Genomic DNA, 16,530 nt, shown 5'->3' on the forward strand with positions numbered 1-16,530 from the left:
GTGGGCTCTCTCTACAGGTGTGTATGCTCTCTCGCTCTATAGCTGTGTGCTCTCTCTCTCCAGCTGAATATGCTCTCTCTCTGCAGCTGTGTGTGCTGCCTCTCTCTCCAGATGTGTGCTCTCTCTCTCCAGCCGTGTGTGCTCTCTCTCTCCAGATGTGTGCTCTCTCTCTCCAGCCGTGTGTGCTCTCTCTCTCTCAGGTGTGTGTGCTCTCTCCCTCTCTCCGGCTGTGCTCTCTCTGTCCAGCTGTGTGTGCTCTCTCCAGCTGTGCTCTCTCCAGCAGTGTGCACTGCCCCCCCCAGGGTGCCCTTCCCCACTCCCCCCCCCTGTTCCGGGTCCTGCTCTAAAGAGGAAGCTGCAGACAAGGAAGTGAGTGAGAGGCAAAGTCTGAAGCTGGGAGGAGCGCGGGGCGGGGGGAGCAGCCTGGGGGGCCGGACCCCGAGATCTGAGACCCGAACGCTGAGATCCGACCCCCTGGGGAGAGGAGGCGAACCCCGAGACCCCAACTCGGGGCAGAGAAGCCGAACTTGGCACCGAGCGCCGGGTCCGGAGCTCAGCGGAGACCAGAACCCCGAGACCCGAAGCTGGGGGACCCCGAGATCTGAGGCCCTCTGACCCCCTGGAGAGAGGACCCGAACCCTGAGATCCGGACCTGGGGGACCCCGAGATCTGAAGACCTGTGACCCCCTGGAGAGAGGACCCGAACCCCGAGACCCGAACCCGGGGGCAGGGGAAGGAGCCGGGTCCGAAGCTCAGCGGAGATTCGCGGAGACCTGCGGAGACCTGCGGAGACCCGAACCCGCGGTCCCGGATCGGGAACCTGAGGGGTCACAGAGCCCGACCCCCCACATGTGAGCGGCATGGACCGGCCGGTGCGGGAGGGGCTGCTCTACATACAGAACCAGAAGTTCGGCAAGGTGAGTGCCCCCCCAAACTCCTCTCCTTACTACATTAATGGACTCCTGTAGTGACACAGAGCCCCCAAGTACAAAACAACCCCCAGGGTGGCACCCCGCCACCCCATATAGACAGCAGCCCCCTGCAGCGCACAGCTTCCCAACCCCTCCCTTAGACTTCTGCAGTGACACAGCCCCCCCAACCCCATAAACGAAACAACCCAGGGTGCCAGAGATCCCTCCCACATATAGATAACACCCCCTGCAGTGGCACAGCCCCCCATGTGTATATATAAGACCCCCCTCAGTGCACCCCCCCCAGCCACATAAGAAGTGCACGCCCTGTAAGAGATGGGGTTCCTGGTTGGCGAGGGTGCTCACCGCAGCCGGGCAGAACCCACCACTCTAGTCAGGGCGAGCCAGTTATACCCCAAAGATACCCTGTGCTCACCCCTGGTAATATTGGCACTTTAGTCTACATTCTCTGCACAATATATACTATGTATTGTTGTATAATTCTGTGTGCAGTCTCTTATGTGGTGTATTTATTGTGTCACTGGTCTAAGGAGGGCCGTGCTGGTCGGCTGTCGGGAACCCTCCTAGGAGGGGTTCCTGCAGGGTGGCGGTCGTGTCACTCCTGGGGGCCGGAGGCACGGTGACACTATCCCGACACAGCACAGTGGCTTCACCCCCTACAGTGCACACATCCAACTTAGGGCTGAAGCTGAACTTCAGGGCTCGCACATACTGAATTGGCAGGAGACAGTCACTTTCAAGGTACTCAAAGGAAATCAAACCAGCATCTCCTCGTCACCGCTACCACACTAGCCACCCCCACACCGGTCCTTCTGCAATCACGAAGAGACCCCCGTATGCGCTGAAGAAGGTGTGGGGGTGGCAGAACACATGGCTCCTTCCATCAAACAAACAAGGAATGGCCTGGCCCACAGTCCATAGAGATCCCTGGCAGGCACGAGAGCAGGGAGGTGGGCAGCAGGCCAGCACATAGAGTGGGCAAACCAAATGGTGGTTCCTCCTGACAAAATAGTAGTCCTCCAGTAGACCCGGGTCAGGGAGCAGCTGGCAGAGGGGCAACAACAGAAGATCAGTCCAGATGAGTCCTTTGTGCATCTCAGCAGCAGCAGGCAGCACGGCAACAACAGAAGAGCAGTCCAGTGAGTCCTTTGTGCATCTCAGCAGTCCCTCTGACAGAGGTTCAGTCCCCATTCCAAAAGTGCTCAAAAATCATGGGACAAGAGCCCTTGTACTTATACTCCAGATGCCCAGCTTCTAGAAGGTGGGAAAAGGTGGCAGCCAGATATGACCAGTTCCAAGAATTTCCCTTCTCCACTACTCTGGCCCCAGACATTAGTATGGGGTGAACAAGCCCTTTGTGTGAGGGCAGGGCACAGCCTATTCAAGTGTAACGTGCTCGCGCCTCTCTCTTTCCCAGCCTAGGAAGTCCAACAGCATCTAGATGCCTTTTCTATCACAGCCAGCCCCTCCTGCGTGGTGGCTGTCTGGAAGGTTGCACCAAGTGGATCTGTCACTCTGCCCCAGACGTGGATTGGAATCAGACTGCAAAGCAATAGTTATAAACACAGTTAAATACCCACTTTCTAAAAGTGGCATTTCTAAAATAGTAATGTAAAATCCAACTACACCAGTAAGCAGGATTTCTCCCTACCAGTCCAAACATTCCAAACATGCCCACGCTACTCCTTACAGATCGCAAATTGCCACTTAGACATACATAAGAGAATTCCCAATGCAAACCTATGAGAGGAGCAGCACTCAGTAGTGAAAAACAAAGTAGGCTGTAAGTCACTACTAGGACATGTAGCACTTAAAAACATATGTCCTACCTTTTATATACACAGCGCCCTTCCCATAGGGTATCAAGGACCTACCTTAGGGGTGACTTATGTGTAGTAAAAAGGGAGTTTAGCCCTTGGCAAGTAGTATGACTTGCCAAGTCAATGTGGCAGGAAACTGCGCACGGAGGCCCTGCAGTGGCAGGCCTGAGAGAGGTCTGAAAGGCTACTTCTGGGGGTGGCACAATCAGCACTGCAGGCCCACTAGTAACATTTAATTTACAGGCCCTGGGTATATGGTATACCACTTTACAAGGTACTAACAGGTAAATTAAATAAGCCAAACAGGTGTGAGCCAATAATACCATGTTTTAGGGGAGAGCACACGCACTTTAGCACTGATTAGAAGTGGTAAAGTGCCCAGAGTCCTAAAGCCAACAGAAAGAGGGTCGGAAAAAAGGAGAAGAAAGGCAAAATGCAGGTGATAACCCTGCAGAAAGAGCTGTTTCCAACACACACCCCTGCAGTGGCACAGCCTGCGCCCCCATATAGAGAATTTCCCTATAGCCATGTTCACCTGACTGATACTACCTCAGAAGGATGGATGGCTCAGTTGCACAGCATCCTGCAGAGGCACAGTCTGTCCCTCCCCCCAGATATGGAGAACTACCCCTTGCAGTGGCACAGCCCGCGCCCCCCCCCCATATTGAGAGCGTCCCTGTAGCCAGGTTCACCTGACTGATACTGTTTACCGACCTCAGAAGGATGGAGCTCTGAGTTGAACAGCCCCATGCAGTAGCACAGAGACAGACTGAATCCTCGGAGAGGGACACCCTTTGTATGAGCAAACCCCATGCACTGATACAAACTTTCCCCCATAACACACCACAGCAAGCCCCACAAATAGGGTGCATCCCCTCATATGTGACCTACCTAGCCCTCCACCCCACAGGGTACATCCTCTCTCGTGAAACATCAAACCTCACACACAGGGTACATTCTCTCATCTGTGACCCAGCACCCCTGCCCACACAAACAGGTTACAACCCCTCCTGTGACACCTCACACACAGGGTGTATCCTCTCTCTTATGGCACCCCCCACATAGGGTAGAGCCCTTCCTCCTTACCACATCCAGCCCCCATACAGGGACACAGCCAGCAGGGTGCAAGCCCCCCCTGCATACAGTCTCTAGCCCTTCCTGCAATCACAAAAGCGCCCCCCATAGAGGTTGTAGCCCTCCCTTCAGTGACACAACCAGCCCCCCATACAGGGTGCAGCCTACCCTCCTATAACCCAGCCGGATCCCCCCGCATACACTCTATATCCCTCTCTGCAGTGACCAACTCAGCCCTCTGTACAGGCTCCGCCCCTCCCCGCAGTGACACAGCCAGCCCCCCGCCCACATAGGCTCCAGACCTCTATGCAGTGACACAGCCAGCCCTCCATATAGGGTACAGTCTAACCTCCTGTAACCCAGCCCGACCCCACTGTATGCAGGCTGTATCCCTCCCTGACAGGCAGCTCAATCAATCAGTTTTTGTAAAGCGCGACTACTCACCCGTGAGGGTCTCAAGCCGCTGGGAGGGGAGGGGCCTCATCTGAAGAGCCACGTCTTGAGGTTCTTCCTGAAGATGGTGAGTGATGGGCTTTGTCTAAGGTGCAAGGGGAGGTTGTTCCTGCTCTTCGCTGCAGTGTAGGTGAAGGATTGTCCTCCGGCGGTGGTTTTGCGTATACGAGGGATGGTGGCAGGGCCATTTGGGCGGAGCGGGGGGATCTGGCGGGGGTGTGGAAGAAGACTCGGTGGTTCAGGTAGGCTGGTCCTACGTTGTGTATGGTCTTCTAAGTGTGGGTGAGTAGCTTGAAGGTGATTTGTTTCTCGACCGGGAGCCAGTGGAGGGTCCTCAGGTGGTGGGAGATTTGTACTCGACGTGGGAGGTCCAGGATGAGTCTGGCGGCGGCATTCTGAATGAGTTGTAGTTTTTTTGTTGTTTCTAGCTGAGGTGACGGCGTAGAGGGTGTTGCCGTAGTCGAGCTTGTTTGTGACTAAGGCGTGGGTGACTGTCCTGTGACAGTCCTGTGACAGGGATCCATCTGAAGATCTTCCACAGTTTGCAGAGTATGTTCCAGCAGGAGGAGGCGACTGAGTTTACCTGGTGGGTCATGGATATAAAGGAGTCGAGGATGATGCCTAGGTTGTGGGCGTGCTCAGTCGATGCAGGGGGGGTGCTGAGAGATGTTGGCCACCAGGAGTCATCCAAAGCTGAGTTGGTGTTTCTGAAGATGATGAGCTCAGTCTTGTCGGAGTTGAGCTTGAGGCAGCTTTCTCTCATTCAGGTGGTGACAGCTTCCATTCCTGAGTAGAGCTCCCCATACAGCCGCCAGCCCTCCCCACAGTGACACAGCTAGCCCTCCACAGACATTGGCTGCAGCCCTCCCTGCAGTGGCACAGCCAGCCCACCATATAGGGTACCACCTACCCTCCCGTAACCCAGCTGGACCTCCTGCATACAGCCCATAACCCTCCCTGCAGTGACACAGGCAGCACCTCATGGTGGTTCAAGTGCCTACCTCTGTTGAACTATATGATGTTGTTTGTCTAGCGCTTGTGCCATGCAGAGGCTGCTTCTTTGCTCTGGAGCTCAGTGTTAATGAGTTCTATTGGGATTTTAACACACACAGATGGCACTGGGGTGCATTGTGGGTCCAGTTGGACGCGAGACGCAAGAGTACTATTGCACAATGTGTTTTTATTGTTTTGTTTTTTGTTTCAGAATGGTAGAGTAACAAGGTTAGGGTTAAAATTGGGAGAGTAACAAGGTGAGGGATAAGAATGGGAGAGTAACAAGGTTAGGGTGAAGAATGAGTGAGTAACAAGGTAAGGGTTAAGAATGGGAGAGTAACAAGGTTAGGGTGAAGAATGAGTGAGTAACAAGGTAAGGGTTAAGAATGGGAGAGTAACAAGGTTAGGGTGAAGAATGAGTGAGTAACAAGGTAAAGGTTAAGAATAGGAGAGTAGCAAGGCTAGGGTTAAGAGTAATAGCATAACAAGGTTAGGGTTAAGAATGGGAGAGCAACAAGGTAAGGGTTAAAAGTGTAGGAGGAACAAGGTTACGTTCAGAATGAGTGAGTAACAAGGTAAGGGTTAAGAATTGGAGAGCAACAAGGTTAGGGTTAAGAATGGGAGAGTAACAACGTAAGGGTTAAGAATAAGAGAGGTACAAGGTTAGGGTTATGAATGGGAGAGTAACAACGTAAGGATTAAGAATGGGAGAGTAACAAGGTTAGGGTGAAGAATGAGTGAGTAACAAGGTAAGGGTTAAGAATGGGAGAGTAGCAAGGCTAGGGTTAAGAATAGTAGTGTAACAAGTTTAGGGTTAAGAATGGGAGAGTAACAAGGTAAGGGTTAAGAATGAGTAGCAAGGTAAGGGGTAAGAATGGTAGAATCACAAGGTAAGAGGTAAGAATGGTAGAATCACAAGGTAAGGGGTAAGAATGGGAGAGTAACGAGGTATAAGTTAAGAATGGAAGATTAACAAGGTAAGGGTTAAAAATGGGAGACTAACTAGGTAAGAGTTAAGAATAGAAGAGTAACAAGGTTATGGTTAGGAATGGAGGACTAACAAGGTAAAGGTTAAGAATGGGAGAGTAACACTGTTAGAGTTAGGAATGGAAAAGTAACAACGCAATGGTTAGGAATGGGAGAGTAACAGACTAAAGGTTAAGGATGGGAGAGTAAAATCGTAACGGTTAGTGATGTGAGAGTAACAATTTGAGGGTCAAGAATGGGAGAGTAAGAAAGTATGGGTTACAAATGGGTGAGTAACAAATTAAGGGTTGGGAATGGGAGAGTGACAGGGTTAGGGTTAGGCATGTGTGAGTAACAAGGTCGGGATTAGGAATGGGAGAGGAACAATATAAGGGTTAAAAAATGCAAGAGTATCAAAGTTAGGGTTGACAATGAGTAACAAGGTAAAGGTTAAGAAAAGGAGAGTAACATGGTTATGGGTAATAATGGTAGACTAACAAGATAAGGGTTCAGAATGGGAGAGTAAGAAGGTAAGGGTTAAGAATGGGAAATTAACAAGGTTATGGTTAGGAATGGGAGAGTAACAAGGTTAGGGTGAAGAATCTTAGAGTACCAACGTAAGGGTTAAGAATGGGAAAGTAACAATGTAAGGGTTAGGAATGGGAGAGTAGCAAGGTTAGAGTTAGGAATGGGAGAGTAACAAGATAACGATTAGGAATGGGAGAGTCACTAAGTTAGGGAGAAGCATGAAGGAGTAACAAGGTCAGGGTTAAGAATGAGAGAGTACGAAGGTTAAGGTTTAAAATACAAGACTGACAAGGTAAGGGTTAAGAATGGGAGAGTAGCATGGTTATGGTTTGGATTGGGAGAGTAACAAGCTAAAGGTTAAGATTGGGAGTGTAACAGACTAAAGGTTAAGAATAGGAGAGTAACGACGTGAGGGTGAAGAATGGTTAGGGTGAAGATTGACAGTGTAGCAAGGTAAAGGCTAAAAATGGAAGAGTAACAAACTAAGAGTTATGAATGGGAGAGTAACAACGTTAGGGTTAAGAAAGGAAGAGTAAAAAGGTTAGGGTTAAGAATGGGTGAGTAAAGAATTTAGGGTGAAAAATGAGGGAGTAGCAAGTTTATGGGTAAGAATGGGAGAGTAATAAGATAGGGGTTAAAAATGGGAGCATAACAAAGTAAGGGTTAAGAATGAGTAAAAAGGTAAGAGTTAAGAATGGTAGAATAACAAGCCAAGGGTTAAGAATTGAAGATTAACAAGGTGAGGGTTAAAATGGGAGAGTAACAAGTTATGGGTTAAGAATGATAGAGTAACAAGGTAAAGGTTAAGAATGGGAGAGTAACAAGGTAAGGGTTAGCAATGGGATAGTAGCAAAGTTATGGTTAGGAATGGGAGAATAAGAAAGTAAAGGTTAAAAATGGGAGGGTTACAATGTAGGGATTAAGAATCTGAGAGTAACAACATGAGGGTTAAGAATGGGAGAGTAACAAGGTTAGAGTCAGGAATGGGAGAGTAACAAGATAAGGATTAGGAATGGGAGAGTCACAAGGTTAGGGGAAAGAACGAGGGAGTAAGAAGGTTGAGGTTTAAAATACAAGAGTAACAAGGTAAGGATTAAGAATGGTTAAGGTGAAGATTGAGGGAGTAATAAGGTAAAGGTTGAAAATGGGAGAGTAACAAACTAAGAGCTACGAATGGGAGAGTAACAACGTCAGTGTTATGAAAGGAAGAGTAACAAGGTTAGGGTTAGGAATGGGTGAGTAAAAAGGTTAGGGTGAAAAATGAGGGAGTAGCAAGTTAATGGGTAAGAATGGGAGAGTAACAATATACTGGTTAAAAATGGGAGAGTAACAAAGTAAGGTTTAAGAATAGGGGAGTGACAAGATTAGGGTTTAGAATGGGAAAGTAACAGGGGGAGAGTTAATAATGGAAGGGTTTTAAGGTAAGGGTTAAAATAGGAGAGTAACAAGGTAAGGGTTAAAAATAGGGGAGTATCAAGGTAAGGGTTAAGAATGGGAGAGTAAAAAGGTAAGGGTTAAAAATAGGGGAGTATCAAGGTAAGGGTTAAGAATGGGAGAGTAACAAGGTAAGGGTTAAGAATGGGAGCTTTTAAGGTAAGGGTTAAGAATGGGAGAGTAACAAGGTAAGGGTTAAGAATGGGAGCTTTTAAGGTAAGGGTTAAAATGGGAGAGTAACAAGGTAAGGGTTAAGAATGGGAGCTTTTAAGGTAAGGGTTAAAATGGGAGAGTAACAAGGTAAGGGTTAAGAATAGGGAAGTAACAAGGTTAGGGTTAAGAATGGGAGAGTAACAAGGTAAGGGTTAAGAATGCGAGAGTTTTAAGGTAAGGGTTAAAATGGGAGAGTAACACAGTAAGGGTTAAAAATAGGGGAGTAGCAAGGTAAGGGTTAAGAATGGGAGAGTAACAAGGTAAGAGTTAAGAATGGGAGCGTTTAAAGGTAAAGGTTAAAATGGGAGAGTAACAAGGTAAGGGTTAAGAATAGGGAAGTAACAAGGTTAGGGTTAAGAATGGGAGAGTAACAAGGTAAGGGTTAAGAATGGGAGAGTAACAAGGTAAGGGTTAAGAATGGGAAAGTACCAATGTAATGGGTAAGAATGAGTGAGTAACAAGGTAAGGGTTAAGAAAGAGAGAGTAACAAGGTAAGGGATTACAGGTATTTAGTGGGTCAGGGTGAGCGTGTTGGGGTCAGGTATGAATTTGTTTACATTAAGTTATTGGGTCATGTTGAGGGGTTAGGGTCAGGGCATGGGGTTAGTTTAGGGTTAGTAATAGGGTTAAGGTGAAAGGATAGCTTCAGGGCATGAGTAAGTTATTGGATCATGGTGAGAGGTTAGGGTCAGGGCATGGGTTAGTTTATGGTTAGTTATTGGATCATGGTGAGAGGTTAGGGTCAGGGCATAGGTTAGTTTATGGTTAGTTATTGGGTTATTGTGAGAGGTTACGGTCAGGCCATGGGTTTGTTTATGGTTCGTTATTGGGTCATTGTAGGAGGCTGGCCTGGCTTGTAGTGGGTACCAGAGGTACTTACACCTTGTGCCAGGTCCATTTATCCCTCATTAGTGTAGAAGAGGTGTTTCTAGCAGCTTAGGCTGATACACGTAGCTATGGCAAAGCAGCTTAGGCTGAACTAGGAGACATGTAAAGCTCCTACTATACCACTGGTGCCATATGCACAATATCATAAGAAAACACAATACACAGAAGTACTAAAAATAAAGGTACTTTATTTTTATGACAATATGCCAAAGGTATCTCAGTGAGTACCCTCAGTATGAGGATAAGATATATACACAAGATATATGTACACAAACCAAAATTATGCAGGTAATAGCAAGAAAAGTAATGCAAGCAGTGTAAAGTTACAGTAGATTGCAATAGGAGCACATAGGTATAGGGGCAACACAAACCATATACTCCAAAAGTGGAATGCGAACCACGAATGGACCCCAAACCTATGTGAGCTTGTAGAGGGTCGCTGGGACTTGTAAGAAAACAGTGAGGGTTAGAAAAATAGCCCACCCCAAGACCCTGAAAGATAGGTGTAAAGTGCACCTACTACCCCCAGAGAGCACAGAAGTCGTGATAGGGGGATTCTGCAGGAAGAACAAACACCAGCAATGCAACAACAGTGGATTTCCGGACCTGAGTACCTGTAAGACAAGGGGACCAAGCCCAATAGTCGCGACAGTGTCGAGAGTGGGCAGGAGCCCAGGAAATGCCAGCTGAGGGTGCAAAGAAGCTGCCACCGGATGGGAGAAGCTTGGAGTTCTGCAAGAAAGAAGAGAGCTAGGGACTTCTCCTTTGGAAGACGGATGTCCCACGTCGCGATGAAGCTTCCAGAGGTGTTCCCACACAGAAAGACCGCAAACAAGCCTTGCTAGCTGCAAGGGTCGCGGTAGAGGTTTTTGGGAGCTGCTGTGGCCCAGGAGGGACCAGGATGTCGCCACTTGGAGGAGGAGGCAGAGGGGGCGCCCAGCAAGTCAGGGAGCCCTCATACAAGCAGGCAGCACCGCAGAAGTACCTGAACAGGCACTTGGAAGAAGAGTGAACCGGAGTACACGCAAAGTCATGAAAGGGAGTCCCACGACGCCGGAGGACAACTCAGGAGGTTGTGCACTGCAGGTTAGAGTGTTGGGGACCCAGGCTTGGCTGTGCATGAAGGAAATCCTGGAAGAGTGCACAGGAGCCGGAGCAGCTGCAAATCACGCAGTACCCAGCAATGCAGTCTAGTGTGGGGAGGCAAGGACTTACCTCCACCAAACTTGGACTGAAGAGTCACTGGACTGTGGGAGTCACTTGGACAGAGTTGCTGAGTTCCAGGGACCACGCTTGTTGTGCTGAGAGGGGACCCAGAGGACCAGTGATGCAGTCTTTTGGTGCCTGCGGTTGCAGGGGGAAGATTCCGTCGACCTACTGGAGATTTCTTCAGACCTCCTGGTGCAGAGAGGAGGCAGGCTACCCCAGAGCATGCACCACCTGGAAACAGTCGAGAAAGCCGGCAGGATGAGGCGATACAAGGTTGCCAGTAGTCGTCTTGCTACTTTGTTGCGGTTTTGCAGGCGTCCTGAGCAGTCAGCGGTCGATCCTTTGGCAGAAGGTGAAGACGGAGATGCAGAGGAACTCTGGTGAGCTCTTGCATTCGTTATCTGGGAGATCCCCAAAGCAGAGACCCTAAATAGCCAGAAAAGGAGGTTTGGCTACCTAGGAAGGAGGATTGGCTACCAAGAGAGGTAAGAGCCTATCAGAAGGAGCCTCTGACGTCACCTGCTGGCACTGGCCACTCAGAGCAGTCCAGTGTGCCACAGACACCTCTGTTTCCAAGATGGCAGAGGTCTGGGACACACTGGAGGAGCTCTGGGCACCTTCCCTGGGAGGTGCAGGTCAGGGGAGTGGTCACTCCCCTTTCCTTTGTCCAGTTTCGCGGCAGAGCAGGGCTGGGGGATCCCTAAACCGGTGTAGACTGGCTTATGCAGTGATGGGCACCATCTGTGCCCATCAAAGCATTTCCAGAGGCTGGGGGAGGCTACTCCTCCCCAGCCCAGACACCTATTTCCAAAGGGAGAGGGTGTTAAACCCTCTCTCTGAGGAAATCCTTTGTTCTGCCTTCCTGGGCCAGGGCTGCCTGGACCCCAGGAGGGCAGAAACCTGTCTGAGGGGTTGGCAGCAGCAGCAGCTGCAGTGGAGATCCCGGAAAGGCAGTTTGGCAGTACCCAGGTACTATGCTAGAGACTCGGGTGATCATGGAATTGTCCCCACAATTCCAGAATGGCATCGGGGTGACAATTCCATGATCTTAGACATGTTACATGGCCATGTTCGGAGTTACCATTGTGACGCTGTACATAGGTAAAGACCTATGTACAGTGCACGCGTGTAATGGTGTCCCCGCACTCACAAAGTCCGGGGAATTTGCCCAGAACGATGTGGGGGCACCTTGGCTAGTGCCAGGGTGCCCACACACTAAGTAACTTTGCACCCAACCTTCACCAGGTGAAGGTTAGACATATAGGTGACTTTTAAGTTACTTAAGTGCAGTGGTAAATGGCTGTGAAATAACGTGGACGTTATTTCACTCAGGCTGCACTGGTAGGCCTGTGTAAGAATTGTCAGAGCTCCCTATGGGTGGCAAAAGAAATAATGCAGCCCATAGGGATCTCCTGGAACCCCAATACCCTGGGTACCTCAGTACCATGTACTAGGGAATTATATGGGTGTACCAGTATGCCAATGTGAATTGGTAAATTTAGTCACTAGCCTGTTAGTGACAAATTTGGAAAGCAGAGAGAGCATAACCACTGAGGTTCTGGTTAGCAGAGCCTCAGTGAGACAGTTAGGCATCACACAGGGAACACATACAGGGCACATACTTATGATCACTGGGGCCCTGCCTGGCAGGGTCTCAGTGACACATAGACTAAAACAACATACATACAGTGAAAAATGGGGGTAACATACCAGGCAAGATGGTACTTTCCTACACAATCTCCCCCCCCCAAACGAAGGGCAATAAGACTAGCCATGACCTGATGAGTCTTCATTGTCTAAGTGGAAATATCTGGAGAGTCCATCTGCATTGGAGTGGGTACTCCCAGGTCTATGTTCCACTGTATAGTCCATTCCCTGTAGAGATATGGACCACCTCAACAATTTAGGATTTTCACCTTTCATTTGTTTTAGCCAAAGTAGAGGTTTGTGGTCTGTCTGAACAATAAAGTGAGTGCCAAACAGGCATTGCCTCAACTTTTTCAGTGCCCAGACCACATAAAAGGCCTCCCTCTCAATGGCAGACTAACACTTTTCTCTAGGGGTCAACCTTCTGCTGATAAAAGCAACTGGTTGATCCTGGCCCTCAGAATTAAGTTATGATAAGACTGCCCCTAGCCCTAATTCTGCATCACTTTGAACAATGAATTTCTTGGAGTAACATGGGCTTTTTAGGACAGGTGCAGAGCACATGGCCTGTTTGAGCTCCTCAAAAGCTTTCTGACAGCTAGCTGTCCACAATACCTTTTTAGGCATCTTCTTACTAGTGATATCATTACGTGGGGCTGCTATGGAGCCATAGTTTTTAATGAATCTCCTGTAATACCCAGTGAGGCCTAAGAAGGCTCTCACCTGGGTCTGTGTTGTAGGGGGAACCCAATCCATGATTGTCTGGATTTTCCCCTGCAGTGGTGCAATCTGTTCTCCACCTACCAGGTGTCCCAGATAAACCACCTTTCCCTACCCTATCTGGCACTTTGAGGCCTTGATAGTGAGGCCTGCCTTTTGCAGGGCCTCCAAAACTTTCCTAAGGTGGACCAGGTGCTCATCCCAGGTGGAGCTAAAGACAGCTATATCATCTAGATATGCTGCACTAAAAGCCTCCAACCCTTGCAGGACTCTGTTCACCAACCTCTGAAAAGTGGCAGGTGCATTTTTCAAACCAAAGGGCATCACTGTAAATTGGTAGTCCCCTCCTATAGTTGAAAATGCAGTTTTAGCATCCTCAGCCAATTTGATCTGCCAATACCCTGCAGTCAAATCAAAGGTGCTTAGATACTTGGCAGATCCCAGTGTATCTATGAGGTCATCTGCCCTGGGTTTAGGGTGAGCATCAGTTTTTGTTACCTGATTGAGACCTCTGTAGTCTACACAAAACCTCATCTCCCTTTTTCCATCTTTTGAGTGAGGCTTTGGTACAAGCACCACAGGACTCGCCCATGGGCTTTCAGAAGATTCAACCACTCCTAAATCAAGCATTTTCTGAACCTCTTGTTTTATGCAGTCCCTGACATGGTCAGGCTGCCTATAGATTTTACTTTTGACAGGCATGCTGTCTCCAGTATCAATTGTGTGTTCACACCAAGATGTGGTGCCTGGCACAGTTGAAAAGAGTTCAGAAAATTGTCCAAGGAGATTTATGCAGTTGTCTTTCTGTTCTGCAGTCAGACAATCTGCCAAAACTACTCCCTCCACTAAAGCATCATTTTCAGTGGTGGAAAAGAGATCAGGGAGAGGGTCACTTTCTTCTTCCTGTCCCTCATCTGTTGCCATGAGCAGGGTGAGATCAGCCCTGTCATGGTAGGGTTTTAGGCGGTTGACATGAATCACCCTAAGGGGACTCCTGGCAGTGCCCAGGTCTACCAAATAGGTGACCTCGCCCTTTTTCTCAACAATTAGATGGGGTCCACTCCATTTGTCCTGGAGTGCTCTTGGGGCCACAGGCTCCAATACCCACACCTTCTGTCCTGGTTGGTACTGGATCAGAACAGCCTTCTGGTCCTACCATTGCTTCTGTAGCTCTTGGCTGGCCTGAAGGTTTTACTGGCCTTTTTCATGTACTCAGCCATTCTGGATCTTAGGCCAAGTACATAGTCCACTATGTCCTGTTTGGGAGCTTTTATAGGTTGTTCCCAACCGTCCTTCACAACTGTTAGTGGACCTCTTACAGGGTGTCCAAAGAGGAGTTCAAAGGGGCTGAAGCCCACTCCTTTCTGGGGTACCTCCCTGTAAGCAAAAAGGAGGCAAGGTAACAGGACATCCCATCTCCTCCTGAGTTTTTGAGGGAGTCCCATTATCATACCTTTGAGAGTTTTAGTAAACCTCTCTACCAGTCCATTAGTCTGTGGATGATAAGGAGTGGTGAATTTGTCGGTTACACCACATTCCTTCCACATAGCTTTCAAGTATGCAGACATAAAGTTGCTACCCCTGTCTGATACAACCTCTTTTGGGAAACCCACCCTGGAAAAGATTCCCAGGAGGGCTTTTGCCACTGCAGGTGCTGTAGTGGTCCTTAGAGGAATTGCTTCAGGATATCTTGTGGCATGGTCCACAACCACCAAGATAAACCTATTGCCTGAAGCAGTAGGAGGGTCAAGGGGGCCAACTATGTCAACCCTTACCCTTTGAAAGGGGACCCCAACACAGGTAGTGGAATAAGGGGAGCCTTTGGTGTGCCACCAGTGTTGCCACTGGCTTGGCAGGTCACACAAGACTTTCAAAAATCTTTTGTGTCCTCCTACATCCTAGGCCAGTGAAACAGGGGAACAAGCCTTTCCCATGTTTTGATCTGGCCCAAATGCCCAGCCAAAGGAATGTCATGTGCCAGAGTTAGGAGGAACTCTCTGTACTGCAGGCGAATGACCAATCTCCTGGCTGCTCCAGGTTTTGGGCCCCTTGCCTCGGTGTACAAGAGGTTGTCCTCCCAGTAAACTCTATGTGAGTCACTGACATCCCCATTTTGCTGCTTGACAGCTTGCTGTCTGAGACCCTCTAATGTGGGACAGGTTTGCTGTGCCACACTCAGCTCTTCCCTGGCAGGCCCCCCTCCACCCAAAAGCTCAGCAGTGTTTGCTGCCAGCTCATCTGGTGAAGGTTCTGCACAGGGAGGAAATTCTTCTTCCTCAGAAGGAGAATCATCTGTAGAGGCAGGGACAGTGGGTAGGGATTTTCCCTTGCTACCCCTTGCTTCGGGGAGCACTTGGTCCATTGTTCCAGGATCTAAGTTACCCTGTCCTTTTTGCTTTTTGGCCTGAGCCCTTGTCAAAGCAAAAATATGCCCAGGAATGCCAAGCATTGCTGCATGAGGCTCCAACTCCACTTCTGCCCAAGCTGATGTCTCTAAATCGTTCCCTAGTAGACAGTCTACAGGTAAATCTGAGGCAACCACAACTTTCTTTGGACCAGTAACCCCCCCCCCCCCCCAGTTGAGATTCACAACAGCCATGGGGTGGCTAAGAGTGTTGTTATGAGCGTCTGTCACTTGGTACTGCTGACCAAGTAGGTGTTGTTCAGGGTGCACCAGTTTCTCTATCACCATGGTAACACTGGCACCTGTGTCCCTGTAGGCCTGAACCTCAACACCATTTATTAGGGGAAGTTGCTTGTACTTATCCATATTAAGGGGAAAAGCAACCAAGGTGGCCAAATCAATGGCACCTTCAGAGACTAACTCTGTGGTCTCCCTAACAAGACCAACTCCAACTAAATTACCAAAAGTGAGCCCAGCTACTTCCTTGGATTGGCTATTAGTAGGTTTGCTCCCACCGCCACTGCTATTACTAGGGACACTAGAATTTGCAGTAGGGGTTGTGGTAGTGGGAGGTTTGGTGTTTTTCTTTGGACAACTGGCATCAGTTGTCCAATGGTCTTTGACTTTACACAAATAACACCAAGGCTTTTTAGGTTGATTATTTGAAGAGGATTTGGACCCACCACCCCCACCAGAGGATTTTTGTGGGCCTGATGAAGACTCAGTTTTATTTTTGTCCCCACCCTTGTCAGAAGACTTACCATCTTTCTTCTTGCCATCCTTGTCACCCCCTGTATGAACTTTTCTGTTCACTCTTGTTCTGACCCATTTGTCTGCCTTCTTTCCCAATTCTTGGGGAGAGGTCAGATCTGAGTCCACTAGATATTGGTGTAACAAGTCAGACCCACAGTTATTCGGAATATGCTCTCTCAGAATAAGATTATACAGGCTTTCATAGTCAGATACTTTACTGCCATGTAACCACCCCTCCAAGGCCTTCCCTGAACAGTCAACAAAGTCTATCCAGTCTTGTGAGGACTCTTTTTTGGTGTCTCTGAACTTAATCCTGTATTGTTCAGTGGTTAAGCCAAATCCATGCAAGAGTGCATCATTCAAAACTGCAAAACTGTTAGCATCACTTTCTCTAACAGTAAGGAGCCTATGCCTACCCTTTCCAGTGAAAGATAGCCACAATATAGCAGCTCACTGCCTTTGAGTGACCCCCTGTACCATACAGGCCCTCTCAAGT

At 48.8% G+C, this 16,530-nt stretch overlaps 1 protein-coding gene across 1 annotated transcript in view; it reads left to right on the forward strand.

Annotated features, from left to right (window-relative positions):
* Positions 1-335: 335 nt before the first annotated feature.
* Positions 336-16,530, forward strand: part of DOK1 (docking protein 1) — a 426,327-nt gene continuing 410,132 nt past the window's right edge. The window contains exon 1 of the mRNA XM_069202607.1: positions 336-917. Coding sequence (XP_069058708.1) covers positions 861-917 — 57 coding nt within the window. The 5' untranslated portion in view covers positions 336-860. The remainder of the gene's footprint in view (positions 918-16,530) is intronic.

Source organism: Pleurodeles waltl, chromosome 1_1, assembly GCF_031143425.1.
Source record: "Pleurodeles waltl isolate 20211129_DDA chromosome 1_1, aPleWal1.hap1.20221129, whole genome shotgun sequence".
NCBI lineage: Eukaryota > Metazoa > Chordata > Amphibia > Caudata > Salamandridae > Pleurodeles > Pleurodeles waltl.